This window comes from Rhinolophus ferrumequinum, chromosome X (assembly GCF_004115265.2).
Source record: "Rhinolophus ferrumequinum isolate MPI-CBG mRhiFer1 chromosome X, mRhiFer1_v1.p, whole genome shotgun sequence".
NCBI classification, from domain to species: Eukaryota; Metazoa; Chordata; class Mammalia; order Chiroptera; family Rhinolophidae; genus Rhinolophus; species Rhinolophus ferrumequinum.
The window spans coordinates 81,515,258-81,542,233 of NC_046284.1; the positions used below are offsets into that span (position 1 = coordinate 81,515,258).

Sequence of the window (26,976 nt, forward strand, 5' to 3'; positions counted from 1 at the left end):
CTTTTAACTCAAATGCTCCAAGGTTATATATCAAACATGTCGAAGGAGTACATACGGGGTGCCAATTTGTGAGGTTTTTCCTCTAATTTCAATATCTATAGAAGTGCTTTTACAGTTCTCTTTCTACATAATCCTAGGGCTTAGAGCAATGTGTTACCATTTTAGGAAGGAAGATATGGTCACACGTGGGTTATGGTATATAGCTGTCGAACTCAGTAAGAGACTTCAAGTTTGAGGCCTGATTCTTGTGGACCATGTCACTGAGCTATGTTTCTACATTGCTGAATGTAGAAGAAATATTATCCTGGTCACTGAAGCATATCCCTTTAACAATGCCAACGTGGTGTGTTACTATAAAGCTTTAAAAGAATGTATTATCTACTTTTTGGCCTTACTAAATAGAGTCTCCTGAAAATAATTTAACATTTTCTTGAGTATTGTTGAATAGTGCTTTAATGTAGTGCTGTCACTAGGGGTTATTAAGAGATAGAAAATAAAAACTTCCATGTATTGATTATTGTATTGTGCCAGGCATCGTGCTAAGTAGTTTATACGTATATTTTCACTTTATTTTCATATCAGTCCTGTGAGATTTCACAAAGGCAATCAAGAATGATGAGGTTAAGTATGATAATTTGCCTCAAATCTATTCTGAGGAATGAGAGGCACAGCCAAGATTTGATTCCAGGTTTCTCCCACTCCAAAGCCTGTGTTCTGAAACTTCATTTTATGTTCAAGAAGCTAGTGGATCCACGATGAAAAGGCCCCAGATAATACTATGCTTAGTGAAGTTCTTGGCCTAGTTTTTAAAATTTGTTTTTCTCATTCGTTGTTTACCCTTAGGCTACCAGCTATTACATTTTATTGTTGTTGGGTCTCTTCGCTTCAGAACACTGATTCTCAACCCAGGAGGCCAGGCTGAAGATAAGGAGAGTAGACAGAATGGTGGGGAGAGGTAGAGAGTGTAGTTTTAAAAAGGCATATTTTATATTATTATGGCTTTGATTTTAGTAAAAATGTTTTATGATCTGAAAGAGGGACATCATATTTTATTGAGATATAATTTACATACCTCAAAATTCACCAATATCCATGATTTTTAGTGAATTTATAGACTTGTATAACCTTGATTACAATCTAATTTTAGGACATTTCCATCACACCCAAAAGATCCGTTGTGCTGCTTTGCAGTCAGTCCTGTTCCTATGCCTCAGTCCCAGGCCAGAACTGATATATTTTCTGTCTCTAGATTTGCATTCTAGATATTTCATTCAAATGGAACCATACAGTATGTGGTCCTTTCTTCTGGATTCTTCCGCTTAGCATAATGTTTTCAAGGTTCATCCTTGTTGTAGCATGTACAAGTTGATACCTCATTCCTTTTTGTTGCTGAATAATATTCCAGTGCATGGATATAACACATTTTGTTCAGCTGTCAGTTGATAGACATTCGGGTTGTTTCCACCTTTTGACTATTGTGAATAGAGCTGCTACGAACACTTGTGTACAAGTTTTTGTGTGGACATATGTTTCCATTTCATTGAGTAGATGGTATCATATTGTAACTCTGTTTAACTTGTGGAGGAGCTGTCAGACTTTGTTCCAAAGTAGCTGCCACATTTTACATTCCCACCAGCAATGTATGAGGGGTGCATTTTTTCCACATCCTCAGCAACACTTGCTACTGTCTATCTTTTTTTATTGTAGCATCTTCATGGGTGTGAAGTAGTATTTCTTTTTGGTTTTGATTTGCATTTCCCTAATGAATAATGATGTGGAACATCTTTTTTTTATTATTAAAATTTATTGGGGTGACGTTGGTTAGTAAAATTACATAGGTTTCAAGTGTACAATTCTGTAATACATCATCTATATATCACATTGTGTGTTCACCACCCAGAGTCATCTTTTCATGTGTTTATTGGCCATTTGTCTATTTTATTTAGATCTTCAGCTCATTGGATTATTTATCTTTTCATTGTTTAGTTATAAGAATTCTTCATATGTTTTAAACACCAGTCTGTTACCACATATATGATTTGCATGTTTTTTCCAAACCTTTTCACTTTTTATTTTTAAAGCACTTAGTGGTTTTAATGCTACACAGATAGGAGGATGATATGTTGATCCACTTTTCACTTTCTTAATGGCATTCTTTGAAGCACAAAAGTTAAATTTTGATGAGGTCCAGCTTCTCAATTTTCTATTTTATTGTTTGTATTTTTGTTGTAGCTGGGGAATCATTGCTAACGCAAAGTCACTAAAGTTTACTTACATGTTTTCTTCTAAGAGTTTTATAGTTTTAGCTCTTACATTTAGGTCTATGATCCACTTTAAGTATATTTCTTCTATGGTGTCAGGGATCCAACTTCATTCTTTTCTATATGGATACCCAGTTGTCCCAGGACCTTTTCTTTTAACAAAAGAAAATGTTCTTTCCCCATTGAATGGTTTTGGCATCTTTGTTAAAAATCAATTTACCATAAATTTTAAGGTTTATTTCTAGACTCTCAGTTCTATTGGATTGATCTCTATATATCTACTCTTATCCTTGTTCATTTTTAATTTAATTATTTTGTGGTAGTAGCGTATACTTTGATTTCAATCCTTTTAAATTTATTGAGATTTATTGCATAGTATATGATCTGTTCTGGAGATTTTTCCATGTGTGCTTGAAAAAAATGTGTATTTTGCTCTCATTGGGTGGAGTGTTTCATTGGTGGCAGTTAGGTCAAGGTGGTTGATAGTACTGGCCAAGTTTTCCAGATTTCTTGCTGGTTTTCTGTCTAGTTCTATTAATTGAGAGTGGGGTATTGAAATCTATTCGTTTTATTGAATTGTCTATTTCTTCAGTTTTATCTTAATGCATTTTGGGGCCCTGTTGTTAGATGTATATATAATTGTTATAATTGTCCTGATGTATTAACCTTTTCATACTTATAAAATGTCCATCTTTGTCTCTAGTAACTTTTCTTTTGAGTTGAGAGAACGATTTCTTGTTATAATACACCAGAAATACAAGATTCCACTGCAACTTGGAGTAGTTGACAGAATATGGTTGAACTTAATTAAACCTTCAAGAGAAATAGGGTCTGAGGGGGGTTCACACAGTGTGAGGGATATAAATGATAAACGTCTAAGTATTACTTTGTCTTGTGTACCTGAAACTAATTAAAAAAAAAAAAGAGAAATAGGGTCAAGCAAAGCCAATATATGGAGAAACTCAAGACTGGAATAAACACAAGGTTAATAGTAATTCGCATGGGTCTCTTCTGACCCCCTCCCCAGAAGGCATCTTGCCATCATTCTCCCACCCCTATCCCTTAACCGGTGGCTTTCCCCCCTATTGCAGGTGTTAAGCCAACGCAACAGTACCCCTTAGGACATGATGCAAAGAAAAGAGGGAAGTTCTAAGTATTATTTCAGGGTGCACATACCTTACCCAGCACACATTATTGGTGTCAATGTACATGGTAGCAACTTGAGTCAAGTCACTGGTGTTTTCACATGTGACCTGTTATGTTGCCCTGTAACTAGGTCAATGTTCCTACTTTACTATACTAAAATATCAACGTGGTGGGATGCATTTTTGAACTCTAGATTTTCTGAACACTTAGAGAGGCCTATTATATGGATGTAGAACAGAATTGTATCTCAAGGAACCTAGGTATTAGGGAGGAACATTGATGGGCTCCCTCTGGGACTTTTCAGGAAATGTTAGAATGTCAGAGCAATGACAGGTGAGGGGAGGCAGAAGTGGTAAGAGGGTGTCCTAGACACAAGGCTGACATATTCATGTTCAAAGAGAAGTCTGGGCGAAGGAAAAAAAAACAACAGAAGAACAAGACAAAAACAAATCCAAGTCAGAGGAATAAAGGTTTTCATACAACATAGTATCAAAATGTAAAAGGAACACACTAAATGCACAGACTGGTGGGAAATAAGTCCACAGCCTATCGTGGTAGGTTCTTCCAGCAATTGGGTTCATTTCTAGGTTATTTATAGACAGGTAACTTTAACATGAGTCTCACAGGAGGGCAGACAGGCTTCAATCATTGGCTTCAGGATCTGTGTGTGCTATGTAGGCATCCAGGTGATCTTTCGTTTTTGATATGCACGCATCCAATTGGTTGTCAAGCTGCTCCTTGGTCAGTACAGGGCGAGCAAGGGTCCCTCCCCCTCGTCCACAGCCTCGGCTTCAGCCTCCAAAGCCCTCTCTTCCCCGACCTATCATACCCGGACCTCGGAACAACATCCCGCCCCTAAGTAGGGTTCTCGTGGCACGTCCGCCATGTAGCCTCCTCTGGGCAAGCCTCTCTGGATTGTGGGCAGGCCTCGTCCTCAGATGGCTCCCCCAGCAGGGCCCCTACGTGCAGGCCTAGCTGTGTTTGGATGTTAACTCTTACCCAGGTGCTGCTTTAAGCTCTGTTTAAGTTTTTTTTTCCTTTTTTTTTTTTTTTAAAGACTATTGGGGAAGGGGAACAGGACTTTATTGGGGAACAGTGTGTACTTCCAGGATTTTTTCCAAGTCAGGTTGTTGTCCTTTCAATTGTAGTTGTGGAGGGCACAGTTCAGCTCCAGGTCCAGTTGCCGTTGCTAGTTGCAGGGGGCGCAGCCCACCATCCCTTGTGGGAGTCGAGTCGAACGGGCAACCTTCTGGTTGAGAGCCCACTGGCCCATGTGAGAATAGAACCGGCAGCCTTTGGCTAGGAGCATGGAGCTCCAACCACCACCGGAGGCACCAGGTTGGCCCCTCTGTTTAAGTTTCAATGCCCTGAACAGAGGGTCTATCCTCCATCTTCTGGGCCAGTGGTCTGTTTCTGGCACTGACTAGCTGCTGCTGTTGCTGCATCGAAGCCCAAATATTCACTGACATCAGCTGTTTGTTCTTCAGCACACAGTAGTACCTTGGTTTTTGAACATCTCCGTTGATGAACATTTCAGTTTACAAACGCCGTAAGCCCGGAAGTAAATGCTTCGGTTTTTCAAACATGCCTTGGAAGTTGAACATGTCACGGGGCTTCTGCTGAGTGCAAGATCCTGCGGCCTTGCTGTCGGCTGTTTTCAAACGTTTCAGAACTTGAACGTTCTTCTAAACTAAGGTACCATTGTATTAGTAAAGCTGTTATTTAGACACATCTTGGTGGCATTTTTTTAGCACAACTTTCGCTGCTGACAGTGCCACCATCTTCAAATCCCAGTAATCGAAGGAAAAGGATGCCGGTGCTCCTCCTGGGGCTGCCACCGCAGCTGCAGCAGGCGGGCCAGGGGCCCAGCCGAACCAGGCTTGATGGTAGCGGGACTGGGGTTAACTAGGTGGGCGGCTGGTTAGATGGGTAAGTGGTAGATTGCTAGATTAGTTTGTTGTTATTGGTTGGCTGGCTGGTCAGCGGGTCCGCCTGCTTGCCTGGCCTGTCCCTTCCTGCCTTTTGTCTGTGCCACCACAGCTGCTGCTGCCAACTCCAGCTTGGAGTCCTAACAAAATGGCCGCCACTCTAGTAACTTTTTTTTGTCTTAGGGCTAGTTTTTAAAAGACTGAGGGAAAGCTCCTTTCCCTATTCCTCTTATTTGTCACTGCTTATCTTATATTTTGGGAAACCAGGTGACCAAACATGTTAAAATTATTAGAGCATTAGAGCAGTACTACTTGCCCTTCTATTTTTATATTAGAGTTTTGGTAATATTTTACTCTTTAAAAGAGGTACTGCAGTTAAATTTTTGAAGGCTTTTTTTTCTCTGATTTTTATCTATTTTTGTCAGCTTAGAAGTCCTTTTGTCTTACTTATAGATCTCTGCTCTTGAGGTTTCTGAATAACTGACCTTTAATTAAGTGAAGTGAGTAATATCTTGCCTAAAATGTTAATATTTAGGGAATGGAGTGAAGGGTATATTTGGATTCTTTGTATATTCTTTTTTTGGGGGGGAGGGGAACAGGACTTTATTGGGGAACAGTGTGTACTTCCAGGTTTTTTTTCCAACTCAAGTTGTCCTTTCAATCTTAGTTGTGGAGGGCGCAGCTCAGCTCCAGGTCCAGTTGCTGTTGTTAGTTGCAGGGGGCGCTGCCCACCATCCCTTGCGGGAGTCGAACCGGCAACCTTGTGGTTGAGAGGACGCACTCTAACCAACTGAGCCATCCGGGAGCTCAGCGGCAGCTCAGCTCAAGGTGCTGTGTTCAATCTTAGTTGTTGCTGGGGGGCAGAGCCCAGCATCCCTTGTGGGAGTTGAGGAATTGAACCGGCAGCCTTGTGGTTGAGAGCCCACTGGCTCATGTGGGATTCGAACCGGCAGCCTTCAGCGTTAGGAACATGGAGCTCCAACCGCCTGAGCCACCGGGTTGGCCCTCTTTATATATTTTTAAAGTTTTTTCCAAGTCTAAATTGTGTTGAACTAACTTAAAAGAAAAAAAATCTCCACCTAAATGAGGTGCTGTTAGTCACCTTTTCTTACTTGCAGGCAATGGTAGTCTTATTAAGTAACTTTCAAAGTATTTTGGTTTTGCAATGTAACCTCTTAGAGTGCTTCATGAATCCTTAGTTTACAGTCATGTGCCACTAAACAACAGGGATATGTTCTGAAAAATGCATTGTTAGGCAATTCTATCATTGTGTGTACATCATAGGGTGTACTTACGCAAACTTAAATGGTATATATAGCCTGCTACACATCTAGACTATGTGGTAATATCATCTTCATATATGTGGTCCATCCTTGACTGAACGGTCATTGTAATTCCAGCATGACTGTAGTTCTTAGCTCTGGTATTAACACAGCTATGTCCTAGTAGTGTCATCTGATAGGCAAATTTCTTGGAGTTATCATAGATTTTTTTCTTTCCCCTTATAATCATACTCGTTTAGGCAGTAAATCTTAAATTTAGTACTTCTTTAATGTACCTTGACTCTATCCCTCTTGCCAATGTTTTCATTCAAACCTCAGTATCTCTTTTCTGGATTATTACAGCAGTTGTCTAACTAGTCGGATTTTATATAGTATGGCATAGAATTCCTTGGTGACTGACTCTCTGTTCTCATCTGCCTGTTTCTATAATAATATTCGAGTAAATTGTTTATGGTACCACTCATACACTTACTCCATTGCTATTTCATGACTTGTGATCTTCTCTCTGCTTGGATCAGCTAATTTTCTTTCTGTGAGACTCAGTCCTAGCGTCTTTTTCAGTAAGCTTTCCTTAGAGCATCTAACTTCATTATTTTGCATATAGATATCCAATTGTCCCAGCACCATTTGTTGAAGAGAGTGTTCTTTATCAATTGAATTGTTTTGGTACCCTTGTTGAAAAATCAAGTGACCATAAATATGTGGGTTTATTTCTGGATTCTCTATTTTTATTCCATTTATCTATACATCTATCCTTATGCTAGTACCACACTGTCTTAATACTGTAACGTTGTGGTAGGTTTTAAAATTGGGAAATGTGAGTCTTCCAACTTCATTTTTTTTCAAGATTGTTTTGGCTTTGGCTATTTTGGGTTCTTTGAAGTTTTATATGACCTTTAGGATCAGCTTGATAATTTCTGCAAGGAAACCAGCTGTGATGTAGATAGGAATTGTGTTGAATGTGTTAGGCAATTTGGGGTATTTCTCCGCATTTTGTTTGTTTTAGTTAAGGGTTATTTTCCTTCAGTTTTTCAAATTTGATATTTCTGTGTATTTTTTTGACATGACAAATTGTGCCTTCTAAGGCACATAACACAATAATAGGTATACAGGCTTAACTTTGTGATGTGTATTTGTTGTGAGAAGAGAATTTTCTAATTGGTGGTGTGATAATTCGTTTGAAAAACCTTTTCCCTATATATTCCACATCTTCTTTTTGGAAAGTTTTAGAGCATACAGAAAAGCAGAAAGAGAGAAAAAGTCTATAATTACACCATTCAGAATTAATATCGTGTGTGTATGTATGTAAGCTTGTTTTATATATTTTATTTAACCATATAATACTTGTATGTAGGGAATATCTTTTCATCTCACTAAAAACTAGTGGTTGTTTAAAATGCTGTATCCTGTCTCATTTTGAGATATTTAAATTTCTATTGGGCTTATGTTTAGTTACAGTTTTTCTAAATTATAAGTGCTATATGAATGCCTTTATGATTAAATCTTTGCACAGATTCTTGACTTTTCTAGGGCAAGTTCCTTATAAGTAGAATTGCTGGTTCAAGAGGATGTATATTTTTAAAGTCTTTCTTGCCATATATATTTTTTTAGGATTATAGTGTGTTAATGACAGTAGTTTCTGCTAAAATCTGAAGGCAGGCTCATTAACAAGTGTTTGTGTACTCAAAATTACTATTGGATGTTCATAGCAGCATTATTCACAATTTGAAAAGGTAGAAACAACCCAGTCCATGAATGGATAAACAAAATGTGGTATATACATAAACTGGAATATTGTTCAACATTAAAAAGGAATGAAATTCTGATACATGCCATAACATCAACGAACCTTGAAAACATGTCAAATGAAACCTTGAAAACATAAGCCAGACTCAAAGGGGCAAATATTGTATGATTACACTTGCATAAGTTACCTAGAATAAGCAAATTCACAGGGACAGAAAATAGAATAGAGATTGCTAGGGGCTGAGGAGATTGAGAGTTATTATTCAATGGGTACAGAATTTCTGTTTGGGATGATGAAAAGTTCTGGAAATAGATTGTGGTGATTGTACAACATTGCGGATGTACTTAATGCCACTGACTTGTACACTTAAAAATGGTTAAAATAGTAAATTTGATATTACGTATATTTTACCACAATAAAAAAACTACTATCATATTAATTCCAGAAGTTTAGACAAAAACCACCTACTGAGAAATTATGTACTTGTTTTGCATAATTGTGTGTTACCTAGTAGGTTAGTGAACTCAGGGTTTGGTTACTTGTTTTAAATGTGATGGACTGATAGATGAGGCTGAGAACTAGATTCCTAACCAACCTTCATGCAACATGAAGACTTACTGAGCTATATGCCAAGTAGCCTGCTAGGCACTGAGGACTACTGTGGTAAACAAGATAAGACACAGTCCCTGGAGTCTGCTGGTTGCTAAGATTGGACACAAAAAAGAACAAACTTCTTATTAAGGAAAAATGGATTAAACAATCAGGTGATTTGTTTGCTCCTTAATGATTTCCTTTGTGGGGTTCTTTAAAAATATCCCTTTTTCCCCCTTCAGGTTACTATGGAAACATGACCACATAAAAGGAAGTCCATTCTGAAAATTCTGATACCTGATATGTAACTGGACTGAAGAGTAGAACAGGAAAAAATTTAGTGCCAACCTTAGTTACAATGGCTACTGATTCAGGGGAGCCAGCTAGCACAGAAGATTCTGAGAAACCTGATGGAGTTTCATTGGAGAACAGAGTTCATCAGGTGGCAGCAACTTTGACAGTGGAAGCTAGACTGAAGGAAAAAGACGGTACCTTCTCTGCTTCTGGAGAAACTACAGAAAGGAAGAGATTTTTCCGAAAGAGTGTTGAGATGACTGAAGATGACAAAGTTGTTGAATCTTCCTCCAAAGATGAGAGAATAAAGACTGCAACAAATATTCCAAGAGTAGAAAAACATCCTACAAATGTGTTGAGAGGTGGACAAGAAGTTAAATATGCACAATGTTCAAAGGCAACTTCCGAATCCTCAAAAGATTGTTTCAAGGAGAAAAATGAAAAGGAAATGGAAGAAGAAGCAGAAATGAAAGCTGTAGCTACTTCTCCTAGTGGCAGGTTCCTGAAATTTGACATAGAGCTAGGAAGAGGAGCATTTAAAACAGTATATAAAGGACTGGACACTGAAACATGGGTTGAGGTTGCTTGGTGCGAGCTGCAGGTGGGTATATAATCTTTTTTGGTTTTAATAAATTCCAGTTTTAGCTGACCTAGCCATCTGAGTCATCTAGGATTAAAATGTATAATGGATTAAAATAAAATGAAGGGCTTGACCCCCCCCCCACCTCCCTGTAATTATGCTCCTTTCCTAGATCCTCAGGAGCTTACGCCAACCTTTTTTTTCTTCTGTTATTTTCCCCCTTTGGTTTGAGGGGGGAAAACTCTATTGTGGCTTTCCTTGGGAAAAAGCTCTTATATTAATTTATTAACGTTAGGAAATTCCTGAAATTCTTAATGTCTCATTTTGAAAACTTAATAAATTTATGCCTTATGAGTTGATTGTTATAATAAGTACTTGAGAGTGTGATATATTAGGGATATATTCTGTATATCTCTCTTTTCTCTTTTTCTTTCAACCAATTCTTGGGGATTCGTGTACTGTTTTTTAGAACAGGAAATGCTTTTCTTGATTGAGTGCTTGTATTAATATAAACTCCCCAATGCCTTTGAGTTTACCTCAAAGAGGATCTGTGGAAGAAATAATCAGAATATACTGAGGTTAGTCAGCTGGAATGTGTTTTAAAAGGAGAAATGAAAGCAACAGGACAGTAGTTGAATCACTTAGGTGTTTGGTTCCATAATAGATATTTATGTGGACTTTTAACTAATGAATGACTAAATGGGGATAAACATCACAGAAGGATTTGTAATAAGAATAGTTTCAGACAGATATAGGTCAAATATAAAGAAATCCTTTGTGATCTCAATCAGCTCAAATGGTCAGTGTTCACATGAGATGCTTAAAATTAACATTGAATAAAGCCAATAGGTTGTTCAAATTCCAGTGGTCTCTGTGCCTGTAGGTATGTATGTTTGTATTCTGATTCCACCCATTCTGAATGTGGCGTAGGTTGCTGTTTAGATAGGTTGAAATTTAGTCTAAGTCCCTGCATTTCTAGTAAGCCTTTTGTTTAACACTATGGTTTCCTAACTTTGCTATCTGTAAAAGTCAGTGTGTGCTTCTTATGCAGATTCTGGAGCTTATTGTCATTGATTCAGATTCAGTAAATCTGGGTGGGATGCAGACTGATTTTTAACATGCTTTCAAAGTGCAGGAAGTCCCTTAATGACTCTTTGAAATGCAAGTTACTTAGTAGCACATTCAAGCCCTTCAAGTACTTGAAAGGTGTATGTAGGTGTGGTGTTTGCCTGATTTTCTTCTCACCCTCTTTTTCCCCTTTAAGAATTTTGTAAGGTCTGTGTCACAGTAGAAATATTAGATAATGCAAGCAAATGGACGTCAAAACCACCTGAAATTCCACTACTTTGAGGATGCTTTAAACGATTTAGTTATGTATCTTACTGGACTCTTTCTTTTGCATAAATGTATATCTGACTGCATGTTCCCCCCACACACACACACAAAATGGAATCATACTATAAGGTTTTACAAACTTTTCTTTAACTTACCACGAACATCTTTTCATTACCAATAATTGTATGTTTATGTCATTATTTTAATAGGTGCCCTTTTAAGTTACTTAGTCCTCTATTATTGGACATCTAGATTTTTCTCCAATATTTCACTATTATAACCATGGTTGTGGTCAACATCCTTGTATGTATATTGAAAATTGTGTAAATTTTAATTTCATCTCTGCATTGTGACTTTGTTAACTCTCATCTTTAAGTGATACTCTGTATATGGGGGAATAATTGCCATTCTCTTGGTAGTAGGCTACATAGTAAAGATGTGTCAAGTATTTTGCAAATTGTGTACTGTAGCCACGCTAAGGATGTTTAGGTAAAACTTGAAGAAAATATCCTAGTGGTAGCAACTCCCTTCTATCACTCACCTGTGGAAAGATTCAAAGATCCCATAACATCTTATGATGCACAGTGTGGTCTCTGGACGAGCCGCATGGACATCACCTGGGAGCTTATTGGAACTGCATGTTCCTAGGCTTTATCCGAGACCTACTGAATCAGAATCTGCCTCTTAGTAACATCTGCAGGTGATTTGTGTGTACAGCAGAGTTTGAAAAGCACTGAAAGAAGGGACCCGTTCCAAGAACTAGCTGAAATTAGAGGAGGAATTTTCTTAATACACTAACATGAGCTTCACATTATGTATACTGATTCCTGGCATTCACTCTAGACTTTCCAAATCGAAATCTCCAGGAGACGGGGGCACAGGAACTTATTTCTAAAATGTTCCCCAGGTAATTGGATACGTGGCTGGATTTGGGACTCGCATGTGGAGCAAATGTTGTAAATTACATAAAGTACATTTTAATCTACACAGAGATCAACAATGACAATTTTCTATTCTGAAAGGAATGTCAGAATTAGTGAAATTAATTGATACAATTCATTTTTTGCATATTTGGAATTAAGCAAAAGTAACTTATTTAGAATCCCAGAAGGATAAGGGCATCATCTTTGAATTACCTTCCTGTGAGTGTTATGCAGTTTGTAATGGACAATTTATCGTATTTTTTCCATAAATTCTTACTTCTTTATTATATAACATCCCAGTGAGCAGTTTGAATGTTTCAATTATTCTAGATTCTTTTCCAATCTTTGTTTATGTATGTGTAATATATAAAATTGCTGGTAATACTTTTGCTATCAATTTGATATGTATTTTTGATTTATTAACATTATTAAAATATGTAAACGATATTCATACCACCTCTTGCTTAGTCTTCTCCCCTGAAATCAGTTCTTTTCTTTCTAAAATTTTATTTTTGTGTGTGTTGGATTTGAAATTCACAACTCAACAAAAGGTTTTTTTTATCTTTTTTTCTTATGGCACTTCCCCCCATTGAGGATATTTAAGCCTTGTGTAACAATTCTGAAAAACACTGTATCCATTTGTTAAGAATACATTGACCTCATGGAGGTACAGTGAACCGGGAAAGATTTTACTGCTGATTTTTGACTTTGAGGATGTTATAAACAAACAAACAAACAAACAAACCCTTTGATGGTGTAGGTCAGATTTTGGATTTGGCCATAATGCATTTCAACAGTTTGTCATATTTTATGGTTCCTATAACTTGATTTTTTTATGCATTAGTAGAAAGACTTTGTCCTATTGTTCTTTGTAAAGAACTTGGTAAATTCCTTGGTAATACCTTGGTAAATTGGTAATTTACTGTGAGTGAGGGCTATAAGTCATAATTTCTGTTTAGAAGACTGTTTATTTTAGTTCATGATGTTGAAAGACCTGGTCAGATGTTACTTGAAGATCTGTTTTAGTAACTCTTAGAAGGAGTCAATCATAAGAGTTTGTAGTAGTTTCCTCCTCCACTAACAACTTCAGAATTAGCAGCATTCAGCTTTTACATATGGAAACATAACCAGTTTTTGCTGTGTTATAACTTGGAAAAATACTTCCACTAGTACATTTTTCATTTGTTTTCTTGATGGAACTGAGTTTTCATATAGTGGGGCTATTTTCCAAATGAAGAACGTCATTGATGTCTGAAAATTTTTGTTGTTTGACTGTTTCTAAACTGTATTTGAGTGTGCTTGTGATAAGCTTCACAGTGGATCAGATAAGTGATTATTTGCCTCTCAGGGCAATTAAACAGGCCTCCTTTAAGTAGCATCTAACTAGACATGTAACAGATCTAGCTATAGTCTCTGAACTGAACTAAAATGTCACTGAACAGAAAGATTAAAAAAAGAGAAAATTGTAGCAGGTTGACATGTTGAGTGAGTGAGCATTCTAAGACACTTTCATTATAGTAGTGAATATATTCAAAGCAATGCAATGGAAGTAACAGCTTAAAAATCTAAACTTCTACACCTAAAGCTTCTATCAAAATTGTGGAGAAACTTGTTTCCATTTTGTTTTCATTTATCATCTAAAAATACTTTGGGGAGAAGTATATTTTTAGACATCAGCTTTGCATTTAATTGTGAAATTAAAATTAAATAGTAATGTGAAAACTGCTGAGTTTCCAATGAAGGAAAAAGTAATTTAAAAATATATGCTAGAATTTCTGTTTCTGAATAAATATATTTGTCCAAAGTATTCACTCTGGGATACTTTAAAAGTATTTTTGTTATGATCCTCTTGGAAATATTTTTAGATTCTGTTTGAGTCACACAAGAAAATGCTTCATTACATATAGCCACACCCCAAATAGTGTTGTTCAGTTTGATTTCCCATCGTCTTCATCAGACCCAGCCCTCAAAGTGGAATACTTTCATGGGCGAAGAATGATTACATTTAAGGGAGGAGGGATAAAGTTTGCTTAAATATGTATGTTCTAGTATCTGTTTAAAAACTAGTCAAATGACTTTATTAAGTATAAACTAAAGGCAGATGCTTTCATAAAATGAGAAAGGGTGAGCGGCAGGAGACAGACTTGGTCTGAGAAATATTCATTTTTCCAGTTACTTCCATGAGCTAGTTTTGAGCTAACTATCTGCTTGATAGATAACAAATTGATACGTATAGTAGGCTGAATAATTGCACCACAAAGATGTCCCTGTACTTATCCCTGGAACGCATGAGTACGTTACTTTACATTGCAAAAAGGACTTTGCAGGTGCAATTGAAGATCTTGTGATTGGTTGATTATCCTGGATTATCTGGGTAGGCCCAGTGTAATTACATGGGTACTTATGAGAGAGAGGAAGGACAGCCGTAGTCCAAAGGAGATCTGATCATTGAAAACAGAGGTTGGAGTGATGCAATTGCTGGAAGTGGGCAGTGATCCAAAGAATGTGGGCAACCTCTGAAAGCTAGAAAAGGTAAGGAAACAAGATTCTTACCTACAGCGTCCAGTAGGAACACAGCCTTGCCAACACCTTTAGTCTAGTGAGACTCATTTTGGACTTCTGATCTCCACAACTGGGAGGTAATAATAAATTTCTGTGTTTTTTTTAAATTGGGGAATATTGGGGAACTGTGTTTTTCCAGGACCCATCAGCTCCATGTCAAGACGTTGTTTTAAATCTAGTTGTGGAGGGTGCAGCTCACTGGCCCATGTAGGAATCGAACCGGTGACCTTGGTGTTATGAGCACTGTGCTCTAACCACTGAGCCAACTGGCCACCAACTGGCCGCTCAGCTCCAAGCTCAAGCTGTTATTTCCAATCTAGTTGAGGAGGGTGCAGCTCACTGGCTCATGTGGGAATGGAACCGGCAACCCTGGTGTTGTGAACCCTGCACTCTAACCACTGAACCAACCGGCCGCCCAATTTGCATTGTTTTAAGCCACCACATTTGTGGTAATTTGTTACAACAGCAATAGGAAATGAATATAATATTACAGAGCTGCCATTCATTCATTTGTTCATTCATTCAACAAATAAATATTTAGTATTTATAATATATCAGAACTGTGCTAAGTGCTAGGGACATTAACGGGGAGAAAAAGCAGATACAGTTTCATTTCCATAAAGCATAACTAGAGGGAGTTCAGAGTAAGAAGGAGGTTTGGCGATTGGAATTAGTGAAAACAGATGAAAGGGCTGTTAAATATAGGTTTGTTTGCAGGAAATCGTCGGGTTGGGAGAAGTAGGCGTCAGGGATACCATTCCTCTTGCTATTTAGTTTTCTCTTTTTAACTTTTTAGTCTGAGGTAATTTGCTACTAACAGAAGAGGTGCAAAGATAGTATAGAAAATTCCTATATGTCCTTCACTCAGTTTTCCCTTCTGTTAATATCTTAACCAGAGACGATTTATCGGAACTTAATTATCATTTGTACAATACTATTAACTAAAGTACAGAATTTACTTGGATTTCACCAGTTTTTCTACTGATGTCCTTTTTAAATGCTATGATCCAATCAAGGATCCCACATTGCATTTAGTTGTTAATGTTCCCTCAGTCTCTTTCAATCTGTGATAGTTCTTTAGTCTTTCCTTGTGTTTCATGATCTTGAACTTTTGAAGAGTGCTGCTCAGTTATTCTGTAGAACATCCCTTAATCTGGGTTTGCCTTATGGTTTCTCATTAGATTTAGGCTATGAATTTTGGCAAGAATACCACAGGAATGATGCACCGTTCTCAGTGTATCATAGCAGGGGGTACATGATGTTGATAAGGATTACTGGTGATGATAACCTTGATCACTTGGTTGGGGGGTGTCTGATAGGTTTTCTATACAGTAAAGTTAGTATTTTCCCTTTGTAGGTTAATATCTTGAGAGTACTTTGAGACTGCAAAAATCTGTTTCTCCTCAATCTTTCCCCCATTGTTTTGGCATCCACTGGTGTATCTTGCCTGTAATAAGTATACTGTGGTGTTATAATGGTGATTTGTTTTTTTTTAGTTTGAAGTTTTACTGTCAAAATAAAGTATTAAAATAATCCTTTCAAAGAAATAAGGCAGCTTTATGTTGTAAGAATATTAGCTCTTTGCTAAAGATTATGTTCTTCCATCCTCATCTGCTGTCACTATCAGCATCTTTTTTAAAGATCAGTTTTTTTCTTCGCAGCGACACCTACCGGCGACTCGTGGGCTATCCAGGTATGGTTTACAGCCTAAACGTGTAACCCTGTCAAACAAGAGTTCCACTGTTGTTCCACATGCCTGAACGTGCTGCGCTAGTCCCAGTGTTTTCTGCACGTCTTGGCAGATGTTGGAGAAGCACTACTGGAACTTCTCCTCACAGTCGTTCTTGCTTTTGCTACAGGTCTCAACACTTGTCGTGGTAGTTGTAGCCCTTTGTCAGGGAAGGGATGCCGATGTTAAGATGAACACCAAATAGTGGAGCGCCACATCCGTTCGGCGGGGAGGTTTTATAACCATAACATGGGAAAGGCTTAGATCCGTCACTGCTTGTATCCTGGCAGAGCCTGTCCTCGCCTCCCAGGAGGTTCAAGGTGGCGTTCGGGTATGTTGGTCTTGTGAACGCTATTCCAGATGATCTGGGTGGCCCTCCAGTCTTTGGCGGTGCCGGCTCCTGACACCTGAGCACAGCAGTCAGGAGGAGGAGAGTGAGTGTTAGCCCGGGAGCTTCCACCCAGTGCTGGGCAGCCCAGGCCCGCCCCCCCTCCCCTCTCCCCCCTCCCCTCTCCCCCCTCCCCGTCACAGGAGCCGTGAAGGAGCCCCTGAGGCGCCCTGTGCCCCCCCCCCCCCCCCCCCCCCCCGTCACAGGAGCCCTGACAGAGCCCTGTGCCAGACTGTCGCAACAGGCTTCATGCCCATGCCTCCTTCCTGGCTGGCAGGCCAATGGTGATGTTTCTATGATCACAATTCCTTTTACATTTATTAATTGGAATTACCTCTTGGTTTTATGGGGTCTCCTCCTAGGTATGACTGTTGAGTTTCCGGAAACCCCAAAATTGGGGAATTTGTTGAGGACCTTTAGTATTTCTTGTTATTAATATGGTATACACTTTCCATTATCAAAATTAATATTAATTGAGCACTTATACAGGTACTTAATTTGAATATTTTATTTAATCCTCCCAATAGTTACATGAGATAGGGATAATTAATTTTTAGGTTTAGAAACTGATGTTTAGATATATTAAGTAATTTGTCCAAGTGGGCAGAGCAGGGATTTGTATTCCATCAATTATATATATAAAACATTTGTATAGATGACTTAAGAATTTCCCCTTCATTAGTTATTTGAGCAGATCATTCTTTTATGGTTTCAACCATTTTTGAACAAATTATTTCTTAAATTGACCTTATTTAAAATAAAGTTCTTAGCATTAAACTGCTGAAACTCAAGGGGTACTAATTAATGGTGTCATTTAAGGACACTCTCTGGCTTGAGGAACAGATTCATGGTTGGGTTGCCCTTGTTTAAAGTCTGGCCTTAACCTTTTATCAATGTCTAGAGGTGGCTGGACACATGGGGAGATTGATTCGATCTAAGTTAAAGGCCTAAATCTAAGACACAAATTTATTAATTTGGAGTGAGGAATATAGTTGTTAGGTCAAATGCTGTAGTTGGTCTGTAGGCTAGATACGAGATGTGATCACAAAATACAATGAATGTTTAAATTAAAAAAATTATTACAGTAAAAGACACATTGCCATTAATCCCCCTCAAAATACTCCCCCTTGGTTTGAACACACTTATCCCATCATTCTGGCTACCTGAAGCAGTTCTGGAAGTCCTCTTTCGTGAGTGTCTTCATCTTCCGTCGTGACAATGCTCCATGTCACACATCACTTCTGGTACGGCAATTTCTGTCAAATAAAAACATTACGGTGTGTCCTCATCCACCTTATTCACTGGATCTGGCACTGTGCAACTTAAGGCTCTTTCTCAAAGTCAAAATGATCGTGAAAGGAAAATGTTTTGAATGGATTCAGGACATCGAGGCAGCCATGACAGCGCAACTAAAGACACTAAAGAAAGAGGACTTCCAGAACTGCTTCAGAAAGTGGCAAAAACGATGGGATAAGTGTGTTCAAAGCGAGGGGCAGTATTTTGAGGGGGATTAAGGGCAGTGTATCTTTTACTGTAATAATTTTTTTAAATTTAAATATTCACCTTATTTTTTGATCACACATCATACATGGGAAGCTAAATTATAATCAGAAGCTGGCCTGGTAAGTCCAGAGTCAGAACAAAGGAACTAGATGTTCCTCAGTGTCCTCCTGCTAAGACAATAGACTGACCAAATGTTCTGGATGCTCAAGTCCTCTTTGTTCAATGGTACTGGAAGACAAGTGAACTTGGTTCTGTGTTTCATTCCCCTTTTCCATATGTTATCTTGTCCACCGCTGATGATTACCTTTCTTTAGTATTAATACATTGCTGTCTAAAAGCTTTTTTAATAATAAATTTTCCATTATATGCATATACGATATTTCTCTATTCAACAGTCGATGGATATTTTATTTCTCTATGCAACAATCTGGCTGAATTTTATTTTAAACAAATTTGATTTCTTTCTTTCTTTCTTTCTTTCTTTCTTTCTTTCTTTCTTTCTTTCTTTCTTTCTTTCTTTTTTTTTTTTTTTTAAGGAGGGTGCAGCTCATAGTGGCCCATATGGGGATCGAACCGGCAACCTTGGTTGCTACCACCACCATGCTTTAACCAACTGAGCTAACCAGACACCCCTTAAAAGCTTTAACATGCTAATATGGCCAGACTGTGGCTTATATATGCTGATTTCTTAATTAATTCTTTGATGTTACTATTTACAAATTGCCATTGCCCTAGTGTGTTGTTTCATTCAGCTGTAGTTCTGTGGTTGTACACTGTTTTTCCATGAAAAGTGGCTTGTGAGTGAGGTATCTATAGACATTTTTGTGAATATTGTTTCTGAGTGGTGGAGTGATAAACTAGAAAGTTCTTGGGTTTCAGAATTCGGCAGACCTGTGTTCCAGTGTTGCCTGTGCTAGTCAGATACCTTTAGCAAGCTAAGCTGCTTAACATTTTGAAGTCTTAGTGTTTTACTTTTTTTAAAAAAGAAAAATAATTATTTCTGATATACAAAAAATAAAGAACAGCATAATGGAACTTGAGTACCTACAGGTCATCTTGAAAAATAAAATGTTGAGGATTAGAGGTAATGCTTATAAAACATGTGGTATATGTTTGCTCATTAAATGCTAGTGATAAAATACTGAGCAACTTCGTATTTATCCAGAAGAGTCATTGATAGACTGCTTTGTAAGTTAAGCACCATTTTGAAGCCTTAATAGTGTTCATCCTTATTTGAACAAGTTATTTAATAATACAGCTTTTATAACATTGTTGATGATTTCTTCCTTCTTTCATGTTTGCAGAAACAAATCCATATACCCTCTGACCTGGTTCTGTAGTTCATTGTTGGTGTTTGCATTAAGAGACATAGCTGATAAAGCCATAGTTTACTTTTTGGAAATAAATTGTTTCTTATCTTGAAGAAATACACATGCAGGTTAGTCATGTTGGTATTGTGTCTTGTCTCCGGAAAGATTTTGTGTACATTTTTAGCATGCCATATATTATAATAGATTAAGTGTTTAGTTAACATTCATAAAAGGACTAATTCTTTTTAAAGTACTGTGGAGTAGTTGAAATCTATTTGGTAAATTTGTATTTTATTTTACCTCTTTATCAGCCATATAAATTAACATTTATAACATTTAAAAATTGATATTTGATGCTTTTTGGAGGGTGACCTTGCCTAGAGAGAGTAAGATTTAGGGATCATTTTTGTAGACTGTAATTTTCCTGGCTTCTGACTATGTCCGCTCCTTTAGTTGTCTCTGCTCATTGCCATTTATGGTTCGTCATTCCTTTCTTGTGTAAGAGCTCTTCATTGGCAATGTGTGAAAGTTACCTTATCAAAGTAGTTATCATTAATACAATAGTGTGTGTGTGTGTCCGTGTTTAAAGGAGAATTACTGTAGTAGCTGAAAGCTCTCTTCTGGATTTTGGTGCTACTTTGACAGGTTTACTTTCCACTCACTGAATTAGAAGTGGACCTTTGAAGACCCTGGCCATACCTTTTTAGTGGACTTTACCTCTAGCAGTACGTCTGGGGTAGCAGTTACAACTTTGTAAAGTTGTTTGCTCCTAATGCTGACTACTTTTAATCCATAAGATCAAAGGATAAAGTGGAGTAGTTTAGTTTGGCAAATGAAAGACTTGTATTTACTAGTTTAATCAGAAGGCATCAAAGTTTATTCATTATTCTTCAGAGCAGATCTGCTGACCTATCACTAGTAGAAGACTTTTAGCTAATTATAGGGACATTTAGGACTTATTAGTCATCTTAGGTTGACAGAAAAGCATAAACACTTGTTTTTAGGTCTCTTTTGAGTTTAACATTGCTTGCTTTTGTTCTTTGAGTACCTTAACTCTTTGTAAGCCTTTTTTAAAAAAAATTGAGTCGATCTATACAATTGACAACACTGTATAAGTTCAAGGTGTGCATCATGTTGATTTAAAACATTTATCTGTTGCAATATATTACCACCACAGTGTTAGCTAGCACCTCCATCATGTCACATAATTATGGTTTCTTTTTTGTGCTGAGAACAGTTAAGATAGAGTCTCTTAGCAGCTTAGAAGTTTGTAATACAGCATTGTTGACTATAATCACTCTGTTGTACATTAGATCTCCAAAATTTATTTATCTGCCAGTTATAAGTTTGCACCCTTAAACAACATCTCCCAAATTCCCCTACCCTCCAGCCCCTGGTAACCAACCACTGTTCTACTTCTCTGTTTTTACAATTTCAGTTTATTTTTCAGATTCCACATATAAATGATATCATACCGTATTTGTATCTCAAAGGGATATCTGTACATCTATGTTCATTGCAGCATTATTCATAATAGCCAAGCTATGAAAACAACCTAAGTGTCCATCAATGAATTAATGGTTAAAGACGATGTGACACGTACACGAATATTATTCAGCTCTGAGAAAGAAGGAACTCCTTCCATTTCTGACAACATGGATAGACCTTGAAGGCATTATGCTAAATGAGATAAGTCAGACAGAGAAAGATAAATACTGTATGAGTTCCTTAGCACTTTTTAAATTAAGTTTTTATTGTGTCCAATGTACATAACATCAAATTTACCATTTTAACCATTTTAAGTGTAGAATTCAGTGGCATTAAGTGCATTCACATTGTTGTACAACCATCACTATCATCTATCTCCAGAACTTCTTCATCATTACAAACTGAAATTCCCATTAAATAACACCACCACATTTCTCAATCACCCCAGCCCCTGGTAACCACTATTCTACTTTCTGTCTCAAAGAATTTACCTATTCTAGGTACCTCATATAAGTGGGATCATACAATATTTTCCATTTTGTGTCTGGGTTATTTCACTTAGCGTAATATTTTCAGGATTCATCCATGTTGTAGCATGTATCAGAATTTCATTTCTTTTTAAGGCTGAGCAGCATTCTATTGTATGTATATACCACATTTGTTTTATCCATTCATCCACTGATGGATATTTGTGCTCCCTCCTTTTGACTGTTGAATGCTGCTGTGAACGTTGGTGTACACATATCTGTTCAAGTCGCTGCTTTCATTTCTTTTCAGTATATACCTGGAAGTGGAATTGTTGGATCATATGGTAATTTCCTGTTTCCCTGAAAATAAGACCTAGCCGGACCATCAGCTCTAATGTGTCTTTTGGAGCAAAAATTACTATAAGACCTGGTATTATATTATATTACCCGGTCTCATTTTACTATAAGACCGGTCTTATATTAATTTTTGTTCCAAAAGACACATTAGAGCTGATTGGCTAGGGCTTATTTTCAGGGAAACACGGTTCTATATTTACTTTCTTAGTAACCTTCAAACTATTTTACACAGTGGCTGCACCATTTTACATTCCCATCAGTAATGTGCAAGGGTTCCAACTTTTCCACATCCTGTCAACACTTGTTATTTTGTTGTTTCCTTTAACAGCCATCCTAATTGGTGTGAAATGGTATATCATTCTCATTTTGATTTGCATTTACCTAATTATTAATGATGTTGAGCCTCTTTTCATGTGTTTATTGGCCATTTGTATTTATTTGCAGAAATATTGATTCTAGTCCTTTGCCAATTTTTTTTTTTTAGTTTTAGGTGTACCAAATAACATAGTGATTAGACATTTATATACCTCACAAAGTGATAACCCCAATAAATAAGTCTATTACCTGTCTGACACTGTACGTAGTTATTACAATATTATTGATTATATTCCCCATGCCCTACTATATATCCCTGTGACTCTTTTTTAAAAATTATAGTTGACATTCACTATTATTTCATATTAGTTTCAGGTGTACAGTTTAGTGGTTAGACGTTTATATAAATTATGGAGTGATACCTCCTATAACTCTAGTACCCATCTAACACTATACATAGCTTTTACAATATTATTGACTACATTTCCCCATACTGCACTTTACATCCCTGTGACTATTTTGTAACTACGAGTTTGTACTTCTTAATCCCTTCACCTTTCACACCCAGCCCACAACCGTCCTCCCATCAAGTAACCATCAGTTTGTTCTCTGCATCTATGAGTCTTTCTGTTTTGTTTGTTTGTTTATTCTGTTCTTTAGATTCCACATATAAGTGAGATCATATGGTATTTGTCTTTCTCAGTCTGACTTATTTCACTTAGCACAATACCCTCTAAGTCCATCCATGTTGTTGCAAATGGTAACATTTCATTCTTTTTATGGCAGAGTAATATTCCATTGTATATATCAGATCATGTAAATATTTTGCCTTTGCCAATTGTTGAATTGGGTTGCTTGTCTTTTTGTTGTTGAGTTATAGGAGTTTTTTTTTTAATATATTCTGAATATTAACCCCTTATCAGATATGAATTGCAAATATATTCTTCTATTCTGTGGATTGCCTTTTCACTTTCTAAATAGTGCCTTTGATGCACAAAGTTTTTACTTTTGATTAAATCGATTTATTTGTTTTTGTTACCTGTGTGCTTTTGGTGTCATATAAAAAAATTCATTGCTAAACCTCATGTCATGAAGCTTTTCCCCTATGTTTTATTCTAAAAGTTTTATGTTTTTACCTCTTATGTTTAAATCTTTAATGCATTTTGAGTTAATTTTTGTATTTGGTGTAAGGTAAAGATCCAACTTCATTCTTTTGCATGTGGATACTCAGTTTACCCAACCATTTGTTGAAGAGACTATCCTTTCCCTATTATGAATTTGAGACTTGCTGAAAGTGATTTTTTTGACCATATTTGTGAACGTTTATTTCAGGCTCTATAGTCTATTTTATTAATCTTTATGTCGTTTTTATGCCAGTATCACACTGTTTTGATTACTGTAGCTTTGTAGTAAGTTTTGAAATCAGGAATTCCAACTTCGTTCTTTTTCAAGATTGTTTTGTGTATTTGAGGTTGCTTGAGATTCTATAGGAGTTGTAGGATTTTTATTTTGTGCAAAAATGTTATTGGGATTTTGATACAGATTCCTTTGGATTTGCGGATCACTTTGGCATTGGCATCTTAAAAATAGTAAGTCTTAAAATTCATAAATACAGCATGTGTTTCCATTTATTAATATTTTCTTTAATCTCAGCAATGTTTTGTAATTTTCAGTATTACAAGTCTTTTGCCTCCTTAGTTACGTTTCTTTCTGAGTTTATTCTTTTTGTTGCTATTGTAAATGGAATTGTTTTCTTAATTTCCCTCTTGGATTATTTAGTTTAGTGTATAGAAACACAACTGATTTTTAAGTGTAGAATGTTGATTTTGTATCCTGCAACTTTGCTGAATTAGTTTATTAGTGTTTCATTTTGAGTGTCAGGGAAAGGAAGCTAACCACTAGTACAAAGGAAAAAAAAGAATGACTTACTTCTAAATTAACAGGAATAAATGACACAACAAAGAACCTAAAATAAGATAGAAGGAGTAAAATTAAGTATATCTTTTGCAATATGAAAGGCACACATATTGCATTTATTTGCTTGTTAAAAGAACTTGGAGTGGCTTGTTGGCTCAGTTCGATTCCCACAGGGGCCAGTGAGCTGCGCCCTCCACAACTAGATTGAAAAAAAAAATTGACTTGGAGCTGATGGGTCCTGGAAAAACACACTGTTTCCCAGTATTCCCCAATAGAAATTAAAAACAAAACAACAAAACTCAGACTGTCAGATGAGGTTAAAAGACAAAACCTACATGTGTTGTTTATAAAAAGATACTTAAAACAGTGATAAAGAAAGGCTAAGAGAATAGTATCAGCAAGCAAAGAGCAGGAATGGCAATAGTAATACCTATCACAGAAGGAAGAAAGTAAAGTTGAAACATTAAAGAGAATATTATGAAGTTATTTACTTCACTTAAGAAGATATGTCAAAGACCTGTAGGCACCAGAAATATTTTGGCTAATAAATTAAATCCAGAACTTCTAATAGATTTGAAGAAAATGAATAAACATGTAGCTATAGTAGGAAATTCCAGGTGTATTTCTTTCAGAATAGAGATATAAAGTCTAGATATCTAGGAGATATAAAGTAAATAAATATAGAGGAATTGGATAATATAATCTACACACTCCATTTGATGGATATATAGAACTTTATACCTTTCAAATAAGGATTATACACTTTTATAGTCCACAAGCCACTAAAAAAGTTGGTTAAATATATGACCTAAAGAAAACCTAAGTTAAAGAAAGAGATTTTATATTCTACATTGTTCAATGAAATTGGAAATAAACAATGGAACAAATAGCCAAAAGATTCTTAACTAATTGGAGATCTGAAATCACACTCCTAGTTAAATTTTGGATAAAGAAGAAAAATCAAAACTGAAATTATAAACTATCTAGAAAGTAATGAAAAAGAGAAGACATTACAACAAAACTTGTGGGTCATTGTAAAAGCTATACCCAAATGAAATTTTATTGCCAAAAATGTCTTCATTATTAATTAATAACAACTAGAAGGAATTTAGGACTCATTTTATGACATTAGAGAAATAACAGCCAAAGAAAGAAAAATAAAGGAGAGGCAATTAATAGATAGCTGAAATTATTAAAAAGTTGTTAACATAAAATAGAATAAGTAAATTCTAATTTTGGCTATCTGTAAAATGATTAATGAACCTGATGAAGAAAAATAAGAGGGCAAAAATTTGCTCTGGGAAAGAATTATAAGAGAACATGACCTGTAACTTTGACAACAAATTTTTTTCCAACATTTTAAGTATGAAACATTTCAAATATAGAGCAAGTTGAAAGGCTTGTTGAGAATATCCATAGTACCCACCATCTAGATTCTACCTCTAACACTGATAACACATCTTAAATCTTAAGTAATGAATTACTCTTGAACAAAATATAAATCCAAAATGTACCCAGGAAAAGTAAAAGTTGGATAGGCCATTTATTATAGAAGATATGTTTTGGCCATAAGCAATATAGATTTATAAGTGTCAAAACTTCATATAGGTGGTTATTATGTTATATGTTCTTTTGCAAATTATTTTGCTCAATACTATATATTTACCTATGTTTATAAATATGTGTAGTTCTAGTTTATTTATTTTAAATATTGTACACTATGTCATTATAAAGTTCTACCACAATTTATCCATTCACCCAGTTGCTTGCAGCTTTATTTACGGTGGCCAAAACATGGAAACAACCAAAGTATCCTTCGATCGATGATTGGATAAAGAAGATGTGGTATATATACGCAATGGAATACTATCCTGCCATAAGATGAAATAGTGCCATTTGTGACAACATGGATGGATCTTGAGATTATTATGCTAAGTGAAATAAGTCAGACAGAAAAAGTTGAGAACCATACGATTTCACTGATATGTGAAATGTGGGATATGAAACTGAAAGCAACAAAGAAACAAGATAAACAAAGAAACAAAAACTCATAGACACAGACAATAGTTTAGTGGTTACCAGAGGGTAAGGGGGGAGGGGGTGGTAGATAAGGATAAATGGGATCAAATATGTGGTGATGGACAGAGAACTGACTCTGGGTGGTGAACACACAATGTGACATATAGATGATAGTATTACAGAATTGTACACTTGAAACATGTAACTTTACTAACCATTGTCACACTAATAAACTTTAAAACAACAATATTGCTTATGGATACAAGCATATAATTAAAAATAGTTTTAAAACTTGCATGTATTAAAAACAATTTAGACAGTTGTTACTTCTGGGAAGAGAAGGAAGGAGATAGAATCAAGGAGGGATATCTAGAGACTTGAACTATATCTGTAATGTCTTGTTAAAATGGAAGAAAATTTGGTAAAATGTTACAATTCAACAAAACTAGTTGTTAGAGTTTTATTCTTTATGCCTGAATGTTTTTATAATTTAAGAAGAGAAAAAACACACCAGGAGCAAGTGAATTCAGAGCTTGATTTTTAAATGACAAGTGATTTCAATGTTAAAGCTGCTGAACCCTGGTTAATTTCATGAAGCTATTATAATCTTAATACCAAATCCTTATATCATATAAAAATATTCTCACAAATACGGGGTGCCAACAATATGTATACACATTTTTTTTTAAAGATTTTTATCGGGGAAGGGGAACAGGACTTTATTGGGGAATAGTGTGTACTTCCAAGATTTTTTTCCATGTCAAGTTGTTGTCCTTTCAGTCTTAGTTGTGGAGGGTGCCATTCAGCTTCAAGTTGTTGTCCTTTCAGTCTTA

General features: G+C 36.3%; 1 protein-coding gene and 1 pseudogene across 1 annotated transcript in view; one reads left to right on the plus strand and one right to left on the minus strand.

Annotated features, from left to right (window-relative positions):
* WNK3 (WNK lysine deficient protein kinase 3) overlaps positions 1-26,976 on the plus strand; it is a 148,590-nt gene that overhangs the window by 15,168 nt on the left and 106,446 nt on the right. The window contains exon 2 of the mRNA XM_033118064.1: positions 9,199-9,851. Within this exon, the coding sequence (XP_032973955.1) occupies positions 9,315-9,851 (537 nt within the window). The 5' untranslated portion in view covers positions 9,199-9,314. The remainder of the gene's footprint in view (positions 1-9,198; positions 9,852-26,976) is intronic.
* LOC117029590 (chromatin target of PRMT1 protein-like) lies at positions 4,049-5,188 on the minus strand (annotated as a pseudogene).